This window comes from Rhinoraja longicauda, chromosome 26, assembly GCF_053455715.1.
Source record: "Rhinoraja longicauda isolate Sanriku21f chromosome 26, sRhiLon1.1, whole genome shotgun sequence".
NCBI lineage: Eukaryota > Metazoa > Chordata > Chondrichthyes > Rajiformes > Arhynchobatidae > Rhinoraja > Rhinoraja longicauda.
The window spans coordinates 24,629,348-24,649,015 of record NC_135978.1 but is presented as its reverse complement, the minus strand read 5'-3'; the positions used below and the strand labels follow the sequence as shown (position 1 = coordinate 24,649,015).

General features: G+C 40.7%; 2 protein-coding genes across 8 annotated transcripts in view; one reads left to right on the top strand and one right to left on the bottom strand.

The window, feature by feature from the left end:
• tex14 (testis expressed 14, intercellular bridge forming factor) overlaps positions 1–16,704 on the top strand; it is a 73,254-nt gene extending 56,550 nt beyond the window's left edge. For 3 of the 7 annotated variants that reach the window (XM_078422680.1, XM_078422686.1, XM_078422687.1), the window contains 11 exons: positions 1,791–1,931; positions 2,835–2,934; positions 4,050–4,140; positions 5,265–5,398; positions 6,497–6,675; positions 7,323–7,419; positions 9,639–9,819; positions 10,843–10,944; positions 12,049–12,173; positions 14,484–14,550; positions 14,961–16,704. In XM_078422680.1, the coding sequence (XP_078278806.1) occupies positions 1,791–1,931; positions 2,835–2,934; positions 4,050–4,140; positions 5,265–5,398; positions 6,497–6,675; positions 7,323–7,419; positions 9,639–9,819; positions 10,843–10,944; positions 12,049–12,173; positions 14,484–14,550; positions 14,961–14,979 (1,236 nt within the window). In that variant the 3' untranslated portion in view covers positions 14,980–16,704. The remainder of the gene's footprint in view (positions 1–1,790; positions 1,932–2,834; positions 2,935–4,049; positions 4,141–5,264; positions 5,399–6,496; positions 6,676–7,322; positions 7,420–9,638; positions 9,820–10,842; positions 10,945–12,048; positions 12,174–14,483; positions 14,551–14,960) is intronic. The other 4 variants (XM_078422682.1, XM_078422685.1, XM_078422683.1 and 1 more) reach the window with 3 other exon arrangements.
• Positions 11,926–19,668, bottom strand: part of ska2 (spindle and kinetochore associated complex subunit 2) — a 43,383-nt gene continuing 35,640 nt past the window's right edge. The window contains exon 7 of the mRNA XM_078422688.1: positions 11,926–17,555. Coding sequence (XP_078278814.1) covers positions 17,420–17,555 — 136 coding nt within the window. The 3' untranslated portion in view covers positions 11,926–17,419. The remainder of the gene's footprint in view (positions 17,556–19,668) is intronic.

Genomic DNA, 19,668 nt, shown 5'->3' with positions numbered 1-19,668 from the left:
GCAGGCCAGGTCCCCCCGACACCAGTGAACATCCAGGGAATGGACATCGAGAGGGTGGATTCTTATAAGTACCTGGGTGTCTACCTCAATAATAAATTGGACTGGACCGAAAACACCGATGTGCAGAAAGGGCCAGAGCAGACTTTATCTGCTAAGGAGACTCAGGTCCTTTGGAGTGCAGGGGGCACTCCTAAGGACCTTCTACAACACGGTGGTTGCATCAGCCATTTTCTATGGAGTGGTCTGCTGGAGCAGTAGCATCTCAGCGGCGGATGGGAAGAGACTCGACAAACTGGTCAGGAAGGCCAGCTCTGTCCTGGGTTGCCCCCTCGACTCAGTGCAGGTAGTGGGAGAGAGGAGGATGATGGCAAAGTTAACATCGCTGCTGGACAACGACTCCCACCCCATGCAGGACACTGTCACTGCACTGAGTAGCTCCTTCAGTGACAGACTCCTTCACCCCAAGTGCGTGAAGGAGAGATATAGGTCCTTCCTTCCCGCTGCTGAGACTGCACAACCAGCACTGCTCCCAGCAGACGAGTCAACAATAACAGTTAAGAACACACAGAATACTGATGACAATTTATCCTTGTCTTTACTTTTATTTATAATGTCTTGCTATCCACTTTGCTGCTGTAACACTGTAAATTTCCCCGGTGTGGGATGAATAAAGGAATATATTATTATTATTATTATAAACAGTCTCAATGACTACAGACCAATCGTAGTAACATCAGTAGTCATGAAATGTTTTGAAAGACTAATTTCACAGCACATCAAAGCCAGCCTCCCTCCAAACTTTGACCCTCATCAGTTTGCTTATAGAGTAAACAGATCTACAGAGGACGCCATCTGCACTGAGCCATCTGGAACACCCGGGGAGCTATGTAAGGATTATTTTTATTGACCAAAGCTCAGCTTTCAATACGATCATCCCTGACATACTAGTCAACAAGCTGTCGGACTTAGACTTCCCCTCTCTCACCTGCGCCTGGATAAAGGACTTTCTCACTAACCGCCCACAGTCAAAATGGGCCCCCACGGCTCCTCCACCCTCACTCAGAACTGGCTCTCCACTGGGCTGTGTGCTGAGTCCACTCCTCTATGCTCTGTACACTTATGACTGCACTCCCATCCACTCCACAAACTCCATTATTAAATTCGCGGATGACACCACTGTGGTCTGACTCATATCAGGAGGAGACGAGGCAGCGTACAGAGATGAAGTCCTGAAGCTGTCAGTGGTATTCTGCTAACAACCTGGCAATCAACACTAGCAAAACAAAGGAAATGGTCATTGACTACAGGTGGCACAGAGAGGACCCTGCCCTGCTCTACATCAACCTTCAAATTCCTGGGAACGCACATCATGGAGAACCTCTCCTGGTCTGCCAACACTGGTGGTAAAAAGGACCCAGCAGCGATTGCACTTGGTATTATGTTTGCACACAGTGTGGGCTGAAGAGCCTATTTCTGTGTAGTATTGTTCTGTGTTCAATCCTGGAACAAATCTAACTTCACACCCAAGCTGAAGTCCTGTACTTTCTCCATATCCACAGATTAACTATATATGAGAGTCATTATATAGTACTTGCACAGCAACTGCAACAGAGATTAGGTTCACAGTCAGTATGGTTTGCCTTAATTCTCAATCAATTTATGAATTATTGCGATGCATTTGTTTTATTTCAACATATTTAACGGGGTTCCTTAAAGCACAAACTTTGAATTTTCATTCTTAACTGCAAATTTTGGTCAGATGAGAATTTGGTGCATTTATGTATTTTCAGGAAAAAGTTCAATCTGTTTCTACATCAGAGTCATCTTTCAATAAATCAGATGAATTTTTTACTCCTAATCCTGAACTGGTCTCACATTACTCAGAAACTTCGACTAATGGAAACCATACAGAGAATCAATTTACCAAAGAGGTAAAATGTATATACTTCCCAGCTTTTACTGTTACAAGAGTCTCTAAACTTACTTCTTTATTCTTCCTAACCTTTAAGTAGGTTATTTTATTCACATCTTTTTACTTTTGCTTGCACCATTTTGTAATCTGGAATGGGGAACTTAAACCGTTTCCACTTACTTAGAAGCTGTTTTCTTCTTCCATTTTTAATGAAAGATCATCATCCAAAAAAGCTAATTGCTTTTCTCTCCACAGATTCTGTGAGCTGAAGATGGGGAGAGTCAATAGATATTCCAAATTATGAGGGATTTTGATTCAAACATGAGAATATTTTTTTCTGGCAGAAGTGAATACTCAGAATAAATGTTTCATATTAGTTACAAAAGAACCAGGGGGGAGTTGAGCATAATGCTGTTAATGCAATGTTATTATGTTGGGAACAGTGGTGGAAGTAGATTTAGCACTATCTTTCAGAAGGGAATTATTAGATATAAATGTTCAGCAGGAATAGATTGCGGAATTGTGCAAAGGAGCTGACTGAAACTGCATATTTTCAGCTTTTACCCTTTTCTAGTGCACATCATCTCTTCTACACTCTGTGTGGATGCTTAGCCATCAAAGTTTAGCTCACTGGATCACTACTTCATATACCTACTTTTTCATAATGTAAGGCCCCTGGCCCATCGCATAGACTTCGATAAAAACAAATTCCAGCCTTCATTATATGAAAAATAGGTGCTATTTAGCAACAAAACAAATAAACATATTCATCTGCAGAACTGTTGGGACATTTACATTGTGAGAGAAACATAGCAATTTTTCACTCCAGCTCAGCATGACATTGTGAAAGGTAAATTTACAGGTTTTAAAGAAAGCATGTTAAATCTATATTTTGAAAACATACTTTTAATTATTCTTGCAGAGCACTAGTTCTGAAGAGGAGTTAGAAATTACTGGAGAGGTTTGTCAGAAGAACACAGTCTCTTTCAGAAGTTCAAGTGGATCAGATATTGATGTTGTTGGTGAGCACTGGCATCAGCAATGAGCTAACACTGGGTCCCAAATTGCAATTATTATTTGGGAGAAGCAGCCTTCTCAGTTTTAATTCAGAAAAACGTCAACAATGTTTAGTTTATTGTCACATGTACAATGAAAAGCTTTTTGTTGCGTGCTGACAATACCGGATTACAATGGAGCCATCCTCAGTATACAAATACATGATAAAGGGAATAACGTTTAGTGCAAGATAAAGCCCAGTAAAGTCCGATCAAAGATAGTCTGAGGGTCCCCAATGTGGTAGATAGTTGCTCAGGACTGCCCTCTAGTTGTTGGTAGGATGGTTCAGTTGCCTGAGAACATGTTGCCTGATATTGTACATATGCAGATGTGTCTTGTCAAGATTCTTAGAAATATTTCATTTTCATCTCAAAATAATGTGATTACCTTACTAGAAAGCACTTAACATGTGTTTGTATTTTGTAGCAAACACATATCACATAAATGACACTTATTGTGGATCCTTCCCAGCTTCACTAGGTTTACTCTGCTTTGTGCAGCATTACTTGCCCTGTGTTTGCATGATTTAAAATATTTTTTTGGCCTTTACAAGGATCCAGTGGTACAGTGAACGGGGATAGAGTTGCTCACACGTTTTGGGGTTCCTCATCATCATCAGCCCTCCAATACCAAAAATGTGCGATATGTTTGTGAACCTCTATTGACTATTTGAAGACCTGGGGCATCTTGGCATTTGATGTTGGCATCCCAACAATCTGAATCAGGACTGCTAACTGATTTGCACATCCAAGCCCCGTATGGCTTCAGCGAGGTTTAATGCCCCAGGGTAGACGTAGCATCTTTGTGATCTGCAGATCAATATCTGTAGCATCCAGTTACCCAGAAACAAAGTATTTATAAAAGCAGGAACACAAATAATCAGCTTTTGCAAGGAGCCTTGTCAAGAGAGTCTCGTACAATGAATGGTATTTTAGTGGATATTTTAAAGTGGAGTTTCCAGCATGCTTGATTTTAAAAGAGAATATTCAAGGGATTAGTGTTAAGGGGAAAAATCAAACGTTAAGTTTGCTTCTTCCTTAGTTATAAAATAAAATCACATGTTTGTCTTTGTCAATTTTAGGAAAAGAGATCATAGGTAAAGCACTGGAGCAAAAGAACAGTAACAGAGACCGGAGTGGAGTCAGCAAACTCAGCTTTACATCATCAGCAGGGTAAATCAATATTTGAACATGTACTTATGAACAACTTTTTATGAATCAGAGTTTGCTGGCAAGAGGTTCTCTGTCCAATTTATACAGGTTTTTCAAGTCATTGTGCATTCAGCAGCCAGTGGAATTAAGTTGATGAGAGATTTTCCCGTATTTATCTGGCCATCTCATGTCCCATTCAATGTGTAAAAACATATTTCCTTCCTTATTTATAGACAGAAAAAGTAAAATGAGGCATAGATAGGGTAGACAGTCAGAACCTTTTTTTCCCCCCAGGATGGAAATGTCAACGGCTAGAGGGCATGGAAATGTCAACGGTTGTAGGTTAATCAGAGGCCCGAGGCAATGAGGAGCTAAGTGTAGAATGTAAGTGACGATGATTCAAAGACTAGCTTAATTTTAAGGGTTGACAATGCTGAAGCACCTTTATTAAATAAAAAAAAGAGCCTGACAAAGTTTGTAATTGGAAGTCTGCTCTATGTAATACCATACTCCCCAGTTTTGGCTTCAGTAATGGAATGTACAATGCCGGATAATGCAAAGGGATATTGTACAATCTCCCAGGACATAGTGAAAACTGCAACTTTCAAGTCATAAAATTTATGCATTGTTCCTAGAAGAAAACACATTGAACATTACAGTATCTTATTGTCTCAGGTTATCCTAAAGCATTTTATGGGCACTTTAACAGCTCAATTCATGCTAAATTCATTCTAGTAGTGGTCACTCTTGGCAAGGATCTTGAAAGGGCTGTCGTGCTTATCTTCAGAGAGCAACACAGGACCTTTTACATCTACTGAGAGAGCAACCGTGGTTAGGCATCTTACCAAACAGTTGGCATGTGTCTAGATTGTATGTTCCAAGTTATTTGTTTCAGCTTGAGGCCACAACCACTTGACTCAAAGATGAGAATGCTATTTACAAAGATGAGAGAACAGTTATGAAAATTATATCCAGCATATGTTTACTGCTTTTTATTCACTAAACAGGGAACACCTCGAAAGAGAAATAAATTTACCAGCGAAGTGTTGATAAAATTGCAAAGCCATTTTACTGTAGCAGTACTTTTTTTTTTTATGCAGTTGAAATTTTATTTTTTTTGACAAGTTTTGTTTCTCACAACCTAGATCATTTTCTGATATCCGGGACCTTTCCTGCATTCCGCATGACACACATTCCATGAATAAACTTTTGCTCTCAAAAACACCATTATGTACAGGCGGGCCAATCAATAACAGTACTCCATATTCTGTCAACACAGGTAAGTAGACAGCAAAATAGTTGTAAAAATATTGTAACTGTTTTTAATGATTAAGAATATCGCAGCCGAGGTGTCCAAAACTCAGCCTGTGCATCAAAGTAGTACAAAATGTCAGTTTGCCTGCTGGTCGTCTATGGGATGAGAACATTATTGTAAGCAGATATATAAAAATGATTAAGAAGAGCCTGATGTTTAATGATATGTGATATTTGTCCGAATGTAATAAAAAGGAACTGCAGTTGCTGGTTTTTATCAAAGGTAGACTCAAAATGCTGGAGTAACTCAGGACAGGCAACATCTCTGGAGAAAATGGATCGGTGATGTTTTGGGTCCGGATCCTTTTTCATAGTTCTTCTTCAGACTTGCCTTCCTGTCTGATTAAGCTAGGCCAGAAAAGCATGTGTGCATGAAGGCCACATTTTATTTTAGTATGAGATACCATTTATACATTAAAAAATTAAAATTTGTTTTTAAATTAAAAGTCCAGTGAGTTTTGTTTGAGCCCGAGTCAAAATGAGCTATAATTCAGAATACGATTCTGTTGTAAACTTATCCTGCTGCCATTGATGTAGCCAGAATGGCCCAAAAATGCATAACTTTGGATGACACTTCACAAATATCCTTATGAATTAAGAACATTGTCCAATATGTGAACAGAAAGAAGTTTTAAATAGATTTTGTTGCAATTTCTAGGGATAGCTCAACGAGCATCAAATGCAAAGAGAACTGAAGTATTGAGAAGCTGTGAGCCTATCAGAGGTACATTCAGTTGAAGTGTTAAAATGTGGTCCAATTGGATATCAGGTGAATATAACAATTCAGATAAACACGGTTGGAAGAAGAGTGCCCTGGTGTGTTGGACAATTTGTTTCCCAAATAAACAGTGAAAACAATGATCAGATTATTGCTGAGATTCCAATTCTTGTCCAAATTAACTTGGAATTTTCTAAGATTAAACTTCATCTTGATTAAAACTCAGAATATGAAAATGTATTTTTAATGAGTATGTTAACATTTGAACAGAGCAGTGAGGTAATGTACACAAGTTGTGCTTATTTGATTTTTATGAAGTCAATAAATTAATGTGTTACCTCCTAGGGAAGAATGATTCTTCAGGCTGCTGTCCACATCACACAAGGTTTGAATCACCGCTGCTGCAGTCTAAGATTATAGATACCTCCCTGTGGCACAGCCCAGAGTCAAGCATGATATCTCCTGGGACATTTGCAACAGCTTGCGATGAGACCAGCAAAATCCATAACCCAACAACCCTGCCTGTGAGTAATAATGGTGCACAATCTTCACATTTGTTTCATACTTTTCCTCAACAGGCTATGTCTCTCATCACTCCACCCAGCCAAGCTTCTCATGCATTCTATAACAGTATCACTAACAGTAGCTGTGATTTTTACCTGTAATGCTTCCTCCTACCTCCTTTCTCCTCCGATGGAAAGTTTGGCTCCTTCCTGATTCTAAGTGCATCTGGGATGAACTTAATGGAGTGGTTATAGAGCATATCCTTTGAGTCAGCACACCTGTGGACCAGGCTCACACTGCTTGAAGAATTTTACAATTCCTAATCCCATGTGTTTCCATAAAACGATTTCTGTAATTTTAAATGCCATCAAACCACAGTTATAGCCTGAGCGTAGAATTTAGCGTTCTGCTCTCTAGAACCAGACATTGCAACTAAAGACTTTTCTGTATTGGAGAACATTGGTTAATCCCCTAAAAGGTTCCTTTTATCTCTTGATAGTTTTATTTTGCTCGATTATATTTGAACTAAATGCCTTGGGAGCTTTTGTTTTGTTAAAAGCCAATAGGGATAAAAAGCTATTTGTTAACAGTTGATCCCCTTATTTGAAGAGGTGCCCAGGTATTTTCACAGCTGAATGTAACCAAATATAACTTACTACTATCCTAGGATGCAACATCTGTGATCAGCATTGCCAAATCCACATGGGAAGGGGCCTGTGGACAGCTGAAGGCAACTCCCACCAATCTCACCACACACTTGACAGGTAATGTAAAAAATAAGTTTGAGAGACTACTTCCTGTTTAATAGAGAATAGGTGCAGGAGGCCATTCGGCCCTTCAATAGACAATAGAAAATAGGTGCAGGAGAAGGCCATTCGGCCCTTCGAGCCAGCACCGCCATTCAATTTGATCATGGCTGATCATTCTCAATCAGTACCCCGTTCCTGCCTTCTCCCCATACCCGCTGACTCCGCTATCCTTAAGAGCTCTATCTAGCTCTCTCTTGAATGTATTCAGAGAATTGGCCTCCACTGCCCTCTGAGGCAGAGAATTCCACAGATTCACAACTCTCTGACTAAAAAAGTTTTTCCTCATCTCTGTTCTAAATGGCCTACCCCTTATTCTTAAACTGTGGCCCCTGGTTCTGGACTCCCCCAACATTGGGAACATGTTTCCTGCCTCTAACGTGTCCAACCCCTTAGTAATCTTATACGTTTCGATAAGATCTCCTCTCATCCTTCTAAATTCCAGTGTATACAAGCCTAGTCGCTCTAGTCTTTCAACATATGATAGTCCCGCCATTCCGGGAATTAACCTAGTAAACCTACGCTGCACGCCCTCAATAGCAAGAATATCCTTCCTCAAATTTGGCGTCCAAAACTGCACACAGTATTCCAGGTGCGGTCTCATTAGGGCCCTGTACAACTGCAGGACCTCTTTGCTCCTATACTCAACTCCTCTTGTTATGAAGGCCAACATTCCATTGGCTTTCTTCACTGCCTGCTGTACCTGCATGCTTCCTTTCAGTGACTGATGCACTAGGACACCCAGATCTCGTTGTACGTCCCCTGTTCCTAACTTGACACCATTCAGATAATACTCTGCCTTCCTATTCTTACCACCAAAGTGGATAACCTCACACTTATCCACATTAAACTGCATCTGCCTGCATCCGCCCACTCACACAACCTGTCCAAGTCACCCTGCAACCTCATAGCATCTTCCTCACAGTTCACACTACCACCCAGCTTTGTATCATCTGCAAATTTGCTAATGGTACTTTTAATCCCTTCATCCAAGAATAATATTAGGTGTGATCACCAGCATCCACCCCGGCTCCTGGTATTTCATAACCCACAACAGTTACAACTCAGGCATTCAGGAGCAGTGTTGCTTCCAGTTCCCATGGTACACCCTGTGTATGCCTCATTAACAATGGTTAAATTCAGTTCACAGATTGGAACAAAATCAAAATACTGTAGATGGAAATCTAAAAAAATCAGAAAGCGCTGGAAATACTCAGCAATTCAGGGTATATCTGTGGAAAGCAGTTAATATTTCAGGCCGATGACCTTTCAAAGTTAACCTCAGCCACCAAAAGTACATGTAACTCATGTTCAGTGGAACATTTTGAACAGAAAGTGACCCAAAGTTTTTAATGTCAATATTAAACTGCAGTGATATTTTATGACAAAATCCAGTTGATATAACAGTAAGCATATTTACTTGGTAAAACCTTTAGCAAATCATAATCCCAAAAAGTACATTTAAACAAAACAGGAGTCCAAATAACAGGTTTATCTAAAGAGAGTAGGAAGGAACCGCAGATGCTGGTTTACCACTAAAGACAGACAAAATGCTGGAGCAACTCAACGGGTCAGGCAGCATCTCTGGAGAAAACGAATAGGTGACACTTAAGGTCTCTACTCGAAATGTCACTTATGCCTGACCTGCTGAGTTACTCCAGCATTTTGAGTCTATCTTATCTTAAAGGAAGTTAGGTATAGCTGTGTGAAAGGTGCATATTAGCCAGCTAATAACTACCCTAAGCACTCTTCCTTCTTAGAGTTAGAGTCATACAGCAAAGAAAAAGGCCCTTGGGCTCAAATCGTCCATACCAATCAAGATGCCATCTAAGCTAGTTGCATTTGCCCGCATTGGACTTGTATCCCCCTCAACCTTTCCTATCCATATACTTGCATAATGCCTTTCAAAGTGTTATTGCACCAACCACTCTCTGGCAGCTCATTCTATATACATAACCACCCTCTGTGGAAAAGGTTGTCACTCGGGTTTCTATTAAATCATTCTCCACCTCAAATTTATGCCAAGGAACCTATAGTACTTAGAAGTATTGTCAGCATTTATTTCAGATCTGTTCAGTTGCATCCAATAGAACAAACTCTCAGAAAGTCCCTTTTAAGGTATTTCTTTTTATTTTAAACAATTAACTAATTGTGTAATAATGTAAACATGTTTTCAGAAGAAAAGGCACAACAGATGCCAGAGGATATATCAGCAGAAAGCATTGTTCAGAAGTTAGTAGAGGATCAGAAGGAAAAGACTGTTCCTGCGAGGCTGCATGAAATGAGCCAAGACACATTGGATTATTCCAGCGACTGTGGAAGGTGCAGATTGCAGAAATCCATGGAAGAGACAGAGAGGTAGACATTGACTTTTGTATTTCACAGCTAGCTTTACACTTTTAATTACCTTTTCTACTAATAAATTAAGGATTTAACACATTTTACAATTAGGCAAATTATTCCTGACCAGTAATTTTTATTGGTAAATAAGACTAGTTGTAATACAACTTCATTTATAATTGTAATATAACTTCGGCACGGAATTGGTGGGCCGAAAAGGCCTGTTTCCGGCTGTATATATATATGATATGATATGATTTATCCTGAAAGGTGTTATAAGTTTTTTTTTGCATAATTGACGATTTACAATTTTTATCTTTAATTTTAATTTTATAATTGACAATTTTTATCTTGTCAAAGACCTAGCCAGCAATTCCCATGTAATATTTACTTTGCTGCAAAGTAGTTCTGATTTTGTGATCTGTTTTGTTAAAAAAAATGTGAACCGGTCACTTGTCAAGTATTACATTGACAATTGTTCATTTGTTTTAACAATCCTGCATGAAGTTGAGGCATGAACTATTAGATGTGGGACAACTTGCATGAAGTGTCATGATCCCCACTATTTTGTAAAATCCTTGGACAAAACTGGACAAAATAACTATTTGCATTATCCAGTAATCCATCTTAATCCAAGCGTCAAATCTGCAAAGCATCAGTCTGAAGAAGGATCTCGACCCGAAACGTCACCCATTCCTTCTCTCCAGAGATGCTGCCTGTCCCGCTGTATTACTCCAGCATTTTGTATCTACCGTCAAATCTGCCTTATCCTGCACAGGTATGAATTTACCACTCCCCACATCAAAAAACCTGGTGGAATTCATGACAATTTTTCAATATCAAATTGTGCAAGATTGGAGCGGGAACTGGAACTTTTTCAGCTTATTCCACCCAAAATCTTCAATTGTGGCGATTTAACCCATTAAATGTCTAGATTGGCACTTTGACTCCTTATGTCAACTTTATTTACCAAGAAAAATATTTCTCCAAGAAATGATATAAATTTCAGCAAAGTTGCATTAAAATTATGCTTTTCTTTAGAGCTCATTCTACGCTGGACAGTGTTCTAGAGATGGTTGAATCTAGAGATCACCCAAAGGAAGAAACAATCAAAAACCATGCACCAGGCGAAGAGGCCTTACGGTGAGAGCAAATATTTTCATTAACACTGCCCCATTCAGAAGGTGGGAGTATTTCCTGCACAAAGCAACAGCTCAGGTTACACTCCATAATTTACTTTCTCAAACATCTCTTCGAGTTAAGAGACTAATTGATCCCAAAACTAGGATTTGAGCCTAGATTGCAAAATGATCAAAAACAAATCATTTTACTCAACATGCAAAGTTTAATTTTGAAGTTTATAACCAAAGTTCAGGTCTGCAAAGTCATTGAGACTGGTGCTGTAGCATGAGAATTTCACCTTGCATTTTTAAATTTGAATGAATGAATGCTTTGTCACATGTGACAAGTCAGTGAAATTCTTTGTTTGCATAGCCAAGGTACACAAAAGTCGCCACACAAGGGCGCTTGAAAGTTACAAAGTATGCACAGTATCTGTGGCAGGTCCCCCTTTGTTCTCTTCTCCCCCCCCCCCATCCCTCCCTCCATCAGTGGTCCCCCCCACGCCGGGCCCTCCATTGTTGTCCCCCTCCCACACAACGATGCCCACACCGGGTCCTCTTTTGTTCCTTTCCTCAGCAGCGGCATCCTCACTCTATGTGGACTGTCCTCATCCGTCGGTCGGCGCCCCCATTAACTGCCGCACCGACCTCTGCACTATTGCTGCCGGATCCTCTCCATGGCGCCAACGCAGGCCGCAGCCGCATGGCTCCGTCAACTCGCGGGCTCTGCCGACCCAAGCTCCATCAGTCACTAGCCCCAACCTAAGCTGCAGGCTCCGCCGACCCGCGGGGGCTCCGGTCTCGCTGGCTCTAACCAGTGAGGGCTCCGGCCTCAGCTACCCAGTGGCCTGCTGGGAGGCGTCTACCACAGCGGCCTGCCGGGAGTGTCCAAGTGCCAAGCATTTGTATGAAGACCCAGCCACTGTTGCTGGGGAGATGGTCAGTAGAAACAGGATAGAATCAAGAGCACGAAAACACAGCAGAAACAGAATGTAGAGTTTATTTTAGTTAAGCATTGGAGGAAAAGGGAGCCAGTGAACAATAGGCATTGTCTAATTATCTATAAATGGTATCCAGCTCATTCAATGTTCACGGTAAGCTCATTTATTAATGTCTGCATTGACAGTATGTTACAAAAGAAAGAAAACAACAGCACTACAAACCAAATTAACACTACAACAACACAGGGAGAAGTGACAGAAGACTCAGGAAGCAAAACATCAGGGACAAATGCGTCCACTGCCGTTGCAAGTAAGAATTGATTTAAAAAACAAGCGGGATACTCACAATTTAGAAAAGTATTTAATTCTTGAAAGAATAATAAAGAGAAAGATCAGGGCTGTTTTAAAAAAATCTAAATCAGGCTCAACACTGAAAGCAATATCGGTTTTGTAAATAGTAGCAGTTGCAATGAAAAAGTCATAATACAAATGCAGATCAATTTAATGGTAGGATAGTTACAAGAAAATAATTTACTACCTTTAGCTATCCCATGTTATCAGCAAAAAGACAAATCAACACATTGAATGCAGGATACATTTGTTGCAATAATTGGTGGCAAAATCATAACTCATCTCTGAAAGAAAAAAAGATTTAATCTGCAATAATCCAGTTTATAAAAACTACACTGTTCCCAGGTTAAGAACGAGGTCCATTTTTAAAAGTCGATTTTGTCTCAGCAATATAGGCACAGACTCGCATAGTAAAATACATTATTTTTTAAATTACACTAAGTTTCTAAAAGAAAAAAACTGGGGAAAAAAGACCTTTGTGCAAATATATAATTAGAAAAAAGGCAACAGTAGTGCAAGAGATAGTCCACAGTGTCTGTGGTCAAAGAAAGATTAGGGTTGAGCGGGTTGATTCAAGAACCTAATAGTTAGGAAATATAGGAAAGTAGCTGTTTCCTATGAGAACCTGAACCTGGTGGTGTGGCAATTCAGGCTTCTGTACTTCCTGCTCGAGAAGAGGGCATGGCTCGGATGGTGGGAATCCTTGACAGATGCTACCTTCAAGTATTTTTTTTTTGATGGAGGGATGATTCAAAACCATTTTGACTGCTTGATTATCCTAGGCTTTTTGAAAATACAGTTCTTACTTTAGTGGATTCCAGCATTTTCTTTATGACAAATAGTTTGCCACCTGACAGTTATCTGCTTTGTCTTCCTCCTTTTTTGAAAGTATTACATTTACAGTTTTTCAACCCTCGGACCTATAGGTAATTTTGGCAGAGGGCTGCAGGTAGTAGCACCCATTAATCCCAAAAATAATACATCAACCAGTGAAGCTGCAGTATAATGTACGTGTTTACTAAACACTGTAGTGGATAGAGTTAAATCTCACAGCTAACAAACCATCGAGCACAATCCATGACTAGAGATGGCGAACCTTAATGCAATTATACCTTTATCTAGTCATGAATCATGCTGGAGTATTAATTAGCTAATGGAAGGCGGTGATCCACAAGCATCCTCAGCAGTAGCAAAGCATGCAAGAGCTGAAGGCAGCCATGTTCCCTGAGATGGACATTTCTGCCTGTCCTGCCACAATCATAGATCTATGTACTTTAAAATCTGTTCCCGTACATAGCATTTTACCTTTTGATATTCCTTTGCTAGTTTTGTCCTTTGCAAAACATTACCCTATTTGTGTTCAAATTTCAAGAGTATATTGCTGCTCACCTAATCAGTCCATCGATAAATTCCCCCAAGTTTAGATCATCCACCTACACCAAATTATGCACACTGCCAATTAGTAGTGCAAACTTGTAAATAACATCTGCTCCATAAATGCTAGCAGTATCAAGTCCCAATTATATAAAGTAAAAGTTCTGACACTGACCTCTGACCTCCACTGCATATAGTCCTCCAATTAGATGTTCCCACTGACCATAACCCTTTTCTTTCTCCCAAGCTGAATTTTTACTTCTTTACTATTTCCATGAATTCATTTGTATCTGCAAAGTAGATTTTTGTCGTCATCTTACTTATTGTGCTCTATTAACCTACTTTCTGCTAATGTGACGCCCACAAAATTTTCTTTCAACAAATTATCATCTACTGATTTGTTAGAATCCATCAGATTAGATCCAAAATCTGTTGTCACTGCATTTGAACAGTTCATGAGAGGAGAAAGCTTAGGGATACTTCAACAGGACTGGTGCATGCAAGAAAAACATCTAGTTACAACTACAAGGAAACCGTACTGCAGTGCTAGAGCTGTGGATAGATTTAGGCGTACTGGTGGTGTCGGGATGTATGTAGACAACCCATTTACAAAGGTATTCCTACCATAGGTAACGTGTGACCCAGTAGGACAGAAATGATTGGCCACCCGGCACAAGGATATGCAGGAATTTCCTGTGGCCATTTCCCTCAACTACATCATTGTGGATGGCAGGGGGGGGGGGGGGGGGGATTGTTCATCAGGAGAAGGCAGCGGTAGCCAAGTTCATGGCACCGCAGATGAGTCCAATGTATGGGAGAGGAGGAAATACTGGGAAGAGTACTATAGTTGAAAAGATGTGCAGCTTTACCAATATCTTTCCATCTATACCTACAGGTGGCACAAGCGAGGAGATTTCCAATAAAAAGCCAATTCAGAGAGCAAACTGGACACAGCCTCACAGGTATCACTCTCATTGAATAACCTTTATTTTCATTTCTTAACTTTTTGGCTTTGTTAGGTGAAGGTGTCTCCAACTCCATGATTGAAAAACTGCAGTAACAGGAAATAGATTCCTGCACTTTAAGTGCTATAGCTCTAAATGTTAACATTTTAAAAAGGTCCACATGAACAATTTGTACACCAGATGCAGCACCACAAACTTAGTGTTCCCATATGACAAGGTGCCAATGTAATTATTACATAGAATGACTGATATTAACTGTCACTGGTCCAGTGAACTAAAAGTGAATTGACAAACTGATCAAGTGATGACATTTCTCTAAACAATTGAAAAAAAGAGCAAATTGAAAGGAGGCAACTGGATTGCCAGCATTTCATTTAATTTTTCCAATTCATTTTTCTTCTTGGTAGGGTCATCGTCTTGGAATGAGGCAGAACTTGGAAGTCCAATTCCATGGGGAGAAATCTTAGCTCAACGGGATAAATTCTTCTGTATTCAAGGAGTCGATACCCTAAACCTTCCACAGGAACGTTACCCCAATTTGGATTTATTTCCAAACATAATAAATTTAATACTGCACTAAATGTTTTGGTGCGTCTAGTATCACACTTTTATTCACCACAAAACATGTTACATTGTATCACGATAAAGACAATAAAAATTACTGTATGGAAAAATGGGCAAGGACTATATTGCAAGTGTCTAGAAGATATGCTACTTTACCAATGACTTTACATCTCACACCTACAGTTAGCACAAGGGAGTAGAGTTGCAATAAAAAGCTAATTTACAAAGATCAATCCATTTTGGATCTTTAATGTGATAAAGAGACTCCAAAGTAAACTTGTTTCTGATGGCAAATCTAAAATGAGGGTACATTTAAAACACTTCGCTGATTTCATTCTAGTTTTATAATGTCCACACACATTCAAAAAAAATTGTACATTTAAGCCAGTTATTTATTTTGAGATCAATTAATATTTTTGAGCATTGGAAACGATAAAGTTGAACTACATGTGAATTATTCCAACGGTAAAACATTGTATTAACTGAATCATCCTCACCTACCTGCTTCAGTTTCCTTACTCAGTGGTATGTTTTTACCACTCGTCTACAGTCTAATTTTAATTGGTTATTGGCACACATAAAAACCCTTTAACGGTACGATCAAACTTTATTCATCCCTGGAGGGAAATTGGTCTGCCAACAGTCACAACACACAATGTACACAAAAACTTGAAATTAAAAGTGAAACCAAAAAGAAAAAGACAAGCGACTGTTGGCTGGCTGCCGTTTGCACAGCGCCTTCACCGGAACAAATGAACAAACAAACAAACAGACTTATCCCCTGGGCGGAGGATTCTAAACTAGTGCCCCCTCACCCACACAGGGTATCTCTTTGTTCTCCCACTGTCCCCCCACACTGGTTCCCCATTGTTTATCACAGCAGTCCCCCCCTCACTCTCATCAACAGCGAGGCCCCCACCACCACCGAGGCTCCTTCAGCCCAGACAGGCCTCGCCGCCCGGCTTCTCTGCAGCCCCCTGGAAGGCCTGTGAGGCGAATCGGATGTACCAGGATGTGTTCCGGTCTTCAGTCGTCTTTCCGGGTTGTTCAGCGGGTAGATTGGGTACGACACTCCGCCACGCACATGCACGGCTCCCCGGGACGACCCCGGGACGAGATGAAGGTAACTTACTCCCCCCCTCAAAATGTTCAAATTTACTTTCATGGTTTTGGCAAATTTCACTGGAGCAGTCACAATTTGTTTCCTCCAATTTGAGATTAAACCATTCTGTGGAAGGCTAATGCAAGTCTTCCGTGCAGCAAACAGGATCTTTCAATAAAAAGATTTCAAAACATGATATTTATTACAGGGCGTCCCCAGGATAAATCTCCACCTTATGGACAGACACAAATGTGCTATAATATTACATTCAAAAGTCTCACATACATACATGCATTCATTCCTATGTACACAGAACGAGATTATCCACTTTTAGTCATTGTTTTTTCTTAGTCTTGTGATTTTGATACCTTTTGTTAAATACTGTGGTCATCATAAATCAATTGAGTATTTTCCAGCTTGATAAACTGACACATCTGTAAAAATGGAAACCTGGGACAGTGTGTACCTGAAATCGACAATAAAAATCTCTCCCATTAACTGGACTGCTCTGTATATGAAATAAATGCTTGAAATTAAGGCAGTAGAATGCAACAACCATTCCAAATACCACTGTCAAGGAAGAAAGCACACAGGGCAAAACATTTAATAGTAGGGAGTCAGCTAAAGGATACCAAAAACATTAAACCCTACTTTTACAAAGATAGATTTTACTGAAACTTAGTGAACTTTTTCATTTTATAAAGTAAATGTTTCTACCCTACAATGCACCCTTCCATCCTCATTTGGCAGACTAATCCTCAAATTTCAAGTCAGGCGTTTTATTTCCCCCCAACTCATTTGGAATATAGTTATGATTGAAACATTGGGATGATCTGCATCACCTGGACAAGCAGACAGGGTTTTCCCCATGGCTTCCCAATACAAACGACAGATTCCATGAACCAAAAGCATTGGAATGCCAACAAATTATGAACACATGATTCCTCTGCCTCACTAAAGCGGACTTTATAAAATCAGTTGAGCCACATATAGAGTCTATATCAAACATCAATTCCAACATACTTTAGAGACCAGCTCCTGATGCAGAGGTCACACAGCAGAAACTGCACCCGAGATCCTGATTTACACCTCAAAAGGTAAAAGTATCTCCAGTTCTTGCAGCCAATTTACAATTGTCTGATCAGAGGATTGAAAATCTGCACCTGAATTTACACAAGTACAAACTCTGCTCGAGTAGATCTAGGAATGTTGCAAGGAGAGGCGGACACGTCCTTTTTTATCCAGTTCAATGAGCCCCAGAGCTTTAAGTGTTTTTAACTCTGCTTCAGTAACTTTCATGTCGAGCTTCATCATCTGCATCACAGTCAGCACCGCACTGAAAGGAAGAGAGAATATTACAGTAGTAGTCCTATTTTCACATAGGTTTCAATTTAACATTTACTATACGATGTCTTTAAAAAAAAATTTTTTTAATTACACTTACAATTATTGGCTTTCAGGCAAACACTAGTTTTAAATTGTTTAGTATAAAACAATCAAATCACAGGAATGTCCTTAGAGATTTTAACTTGCATTGCTTGGCTGCGGGACGTTTCAGTGCCCGGTGCGGCTCGGCTGCGGGACGTTTCAGTGCCCGGTGCGGCTCGGCTGCTGGACTTAACATCCCCGGCGCGGCTCGGCTGCGGGACGTTTCAGTGCCCGGTGCGGCTCGGCCGCGGGACTTAACATCGCCGGCGCGGCTCGGCTGCGGGACGTTTCAGTGCCCGGTGCGGCTCGGCCGCTGGACTTAACATCGCCAGCGCGGCTCGGCTGCGGGACGTTTCAGTGCCTGGTGTGGCTCGGCCGCGGGGCCTTCCATCCCCTTGCGGGGGCTGTGCGTGTCGGTTGCCTCGGTAGGGGTCGAGCTGCCTGTCCGTGGGCGCGGGGGGGAAGAGAGTGGAAGTTTTGTTGCCTTCCATCACAGTGAGGGGGTGTTTGGAGTCACTGTGATGGATGTTGGTGTTGGGGTCGTGTGTCCTGTGTCCTTTTCTTTTTTGCTGTGTCTTGTGACTGCTGAAATTTTGTTCGGTATTTATACCGAATGACAATAAAGTTCTGTTATACTGTTATGTTATGTTATGTTATATCCTTAAGGTATCACATACCTTTTGCTTAGTGCATTACAAACATTTACTTCCAAAAGTGACAACCATTAAAAAGTTTGGAAATGAATTTTCTGAGGTTCTGGATTTTACTTTACTACACCAACTATTTTAACAGATTAATATGAGAAACAGTTGAAAAATTCAACTGTTCATTCTATTTTGACAGGTTGAGAGGAGTGGAGATTGAGCAGGATTAATACACACCGAGGCTACAGACTTTAACCAGTAAATGCAATGGAGCTAGGGGCAGTTGTAGGAGCAGCTACAACTATATGTATCCATTTTAGCATTGCAACCAAAAGATAACTTTGAAATTGAATGGCATCAGACCATAACCATGTGCAATGTCACCCAATTTCTAAGAATAAAAACACGGAAATATTAGGTTTCTACGTAAAAATGATTTTGGTCATGTCTTCTACACCCGATACATTAAGGCTCACGCAGAAGCATAGTCTCACAGCATTCAAAACTTGCTTCTGGCCAGTAAGTACTGGGTGCAAAACTCAGGGCGCCCTTAACTTTATTCAAGTCAACTCAAGTCAAGTCAATTTTATTTGTATAGCACATTTAAAAACAAACCACGTTGACCAAAGTGCTGTACATCTGATTAGGTTCCAATGGAAAAAAAAAATGAAACATACAGTAGCATGCAAACAGTTCACAGCGCCTCCTCAATGAGCCTCAAACGCTAGGGAGTAGAAATAGGTTTTGAGCCTGGACTTAAAGGAGTCGATGGAGGGGGCAGTTCTGATGGGGAGAGGGATGCTGTTCCACAGTCTAGGAGCTGCAACCGCAAAAGCGCGGTCACCCCTGAGCTTAAGCCTAGACCGCGGGATAGTGAGTAGCCCCAAGTCGCAATTCACTCATTGCCCATAAGGCTCTGCACAACAGCAACACCCCTATTCCCCAAGCCCTTAACCCTTTCCCTGATCACTTACCCAATCACTTGCATCATCGAACCTTGAAGTCCTGAACGAAGTCTTCCCTTCTCAGGCTAACCTACCACCCACTGACCAACAACCTCATAGTCCATGGCACTAGATTCTTGCTCAAAATCCCCACCCTTCCCAATCTTCACCTCAGTTCTGTAATTTACCCCTACGTACACAATACCCGAGTCTCCCAATTGCCTTCTGCCCTTTACATGCTCTGCAATAGCAAGCACCAACTAAATTCACGTGGTCACGTGTGGCTGCGCCTAATGGCTGCGACTCTCTGGCAGTCTGTTTGTCTTTTTTCCTTTTTTTTGTTTTGTTTGTGCGTCGGTGTTGGGATGGTTTTTGTTTTTGGCTGTGTATGTGTGGGGTGGGGCGGGGGGTGCTGGGGTGGGGGAAACCTTTC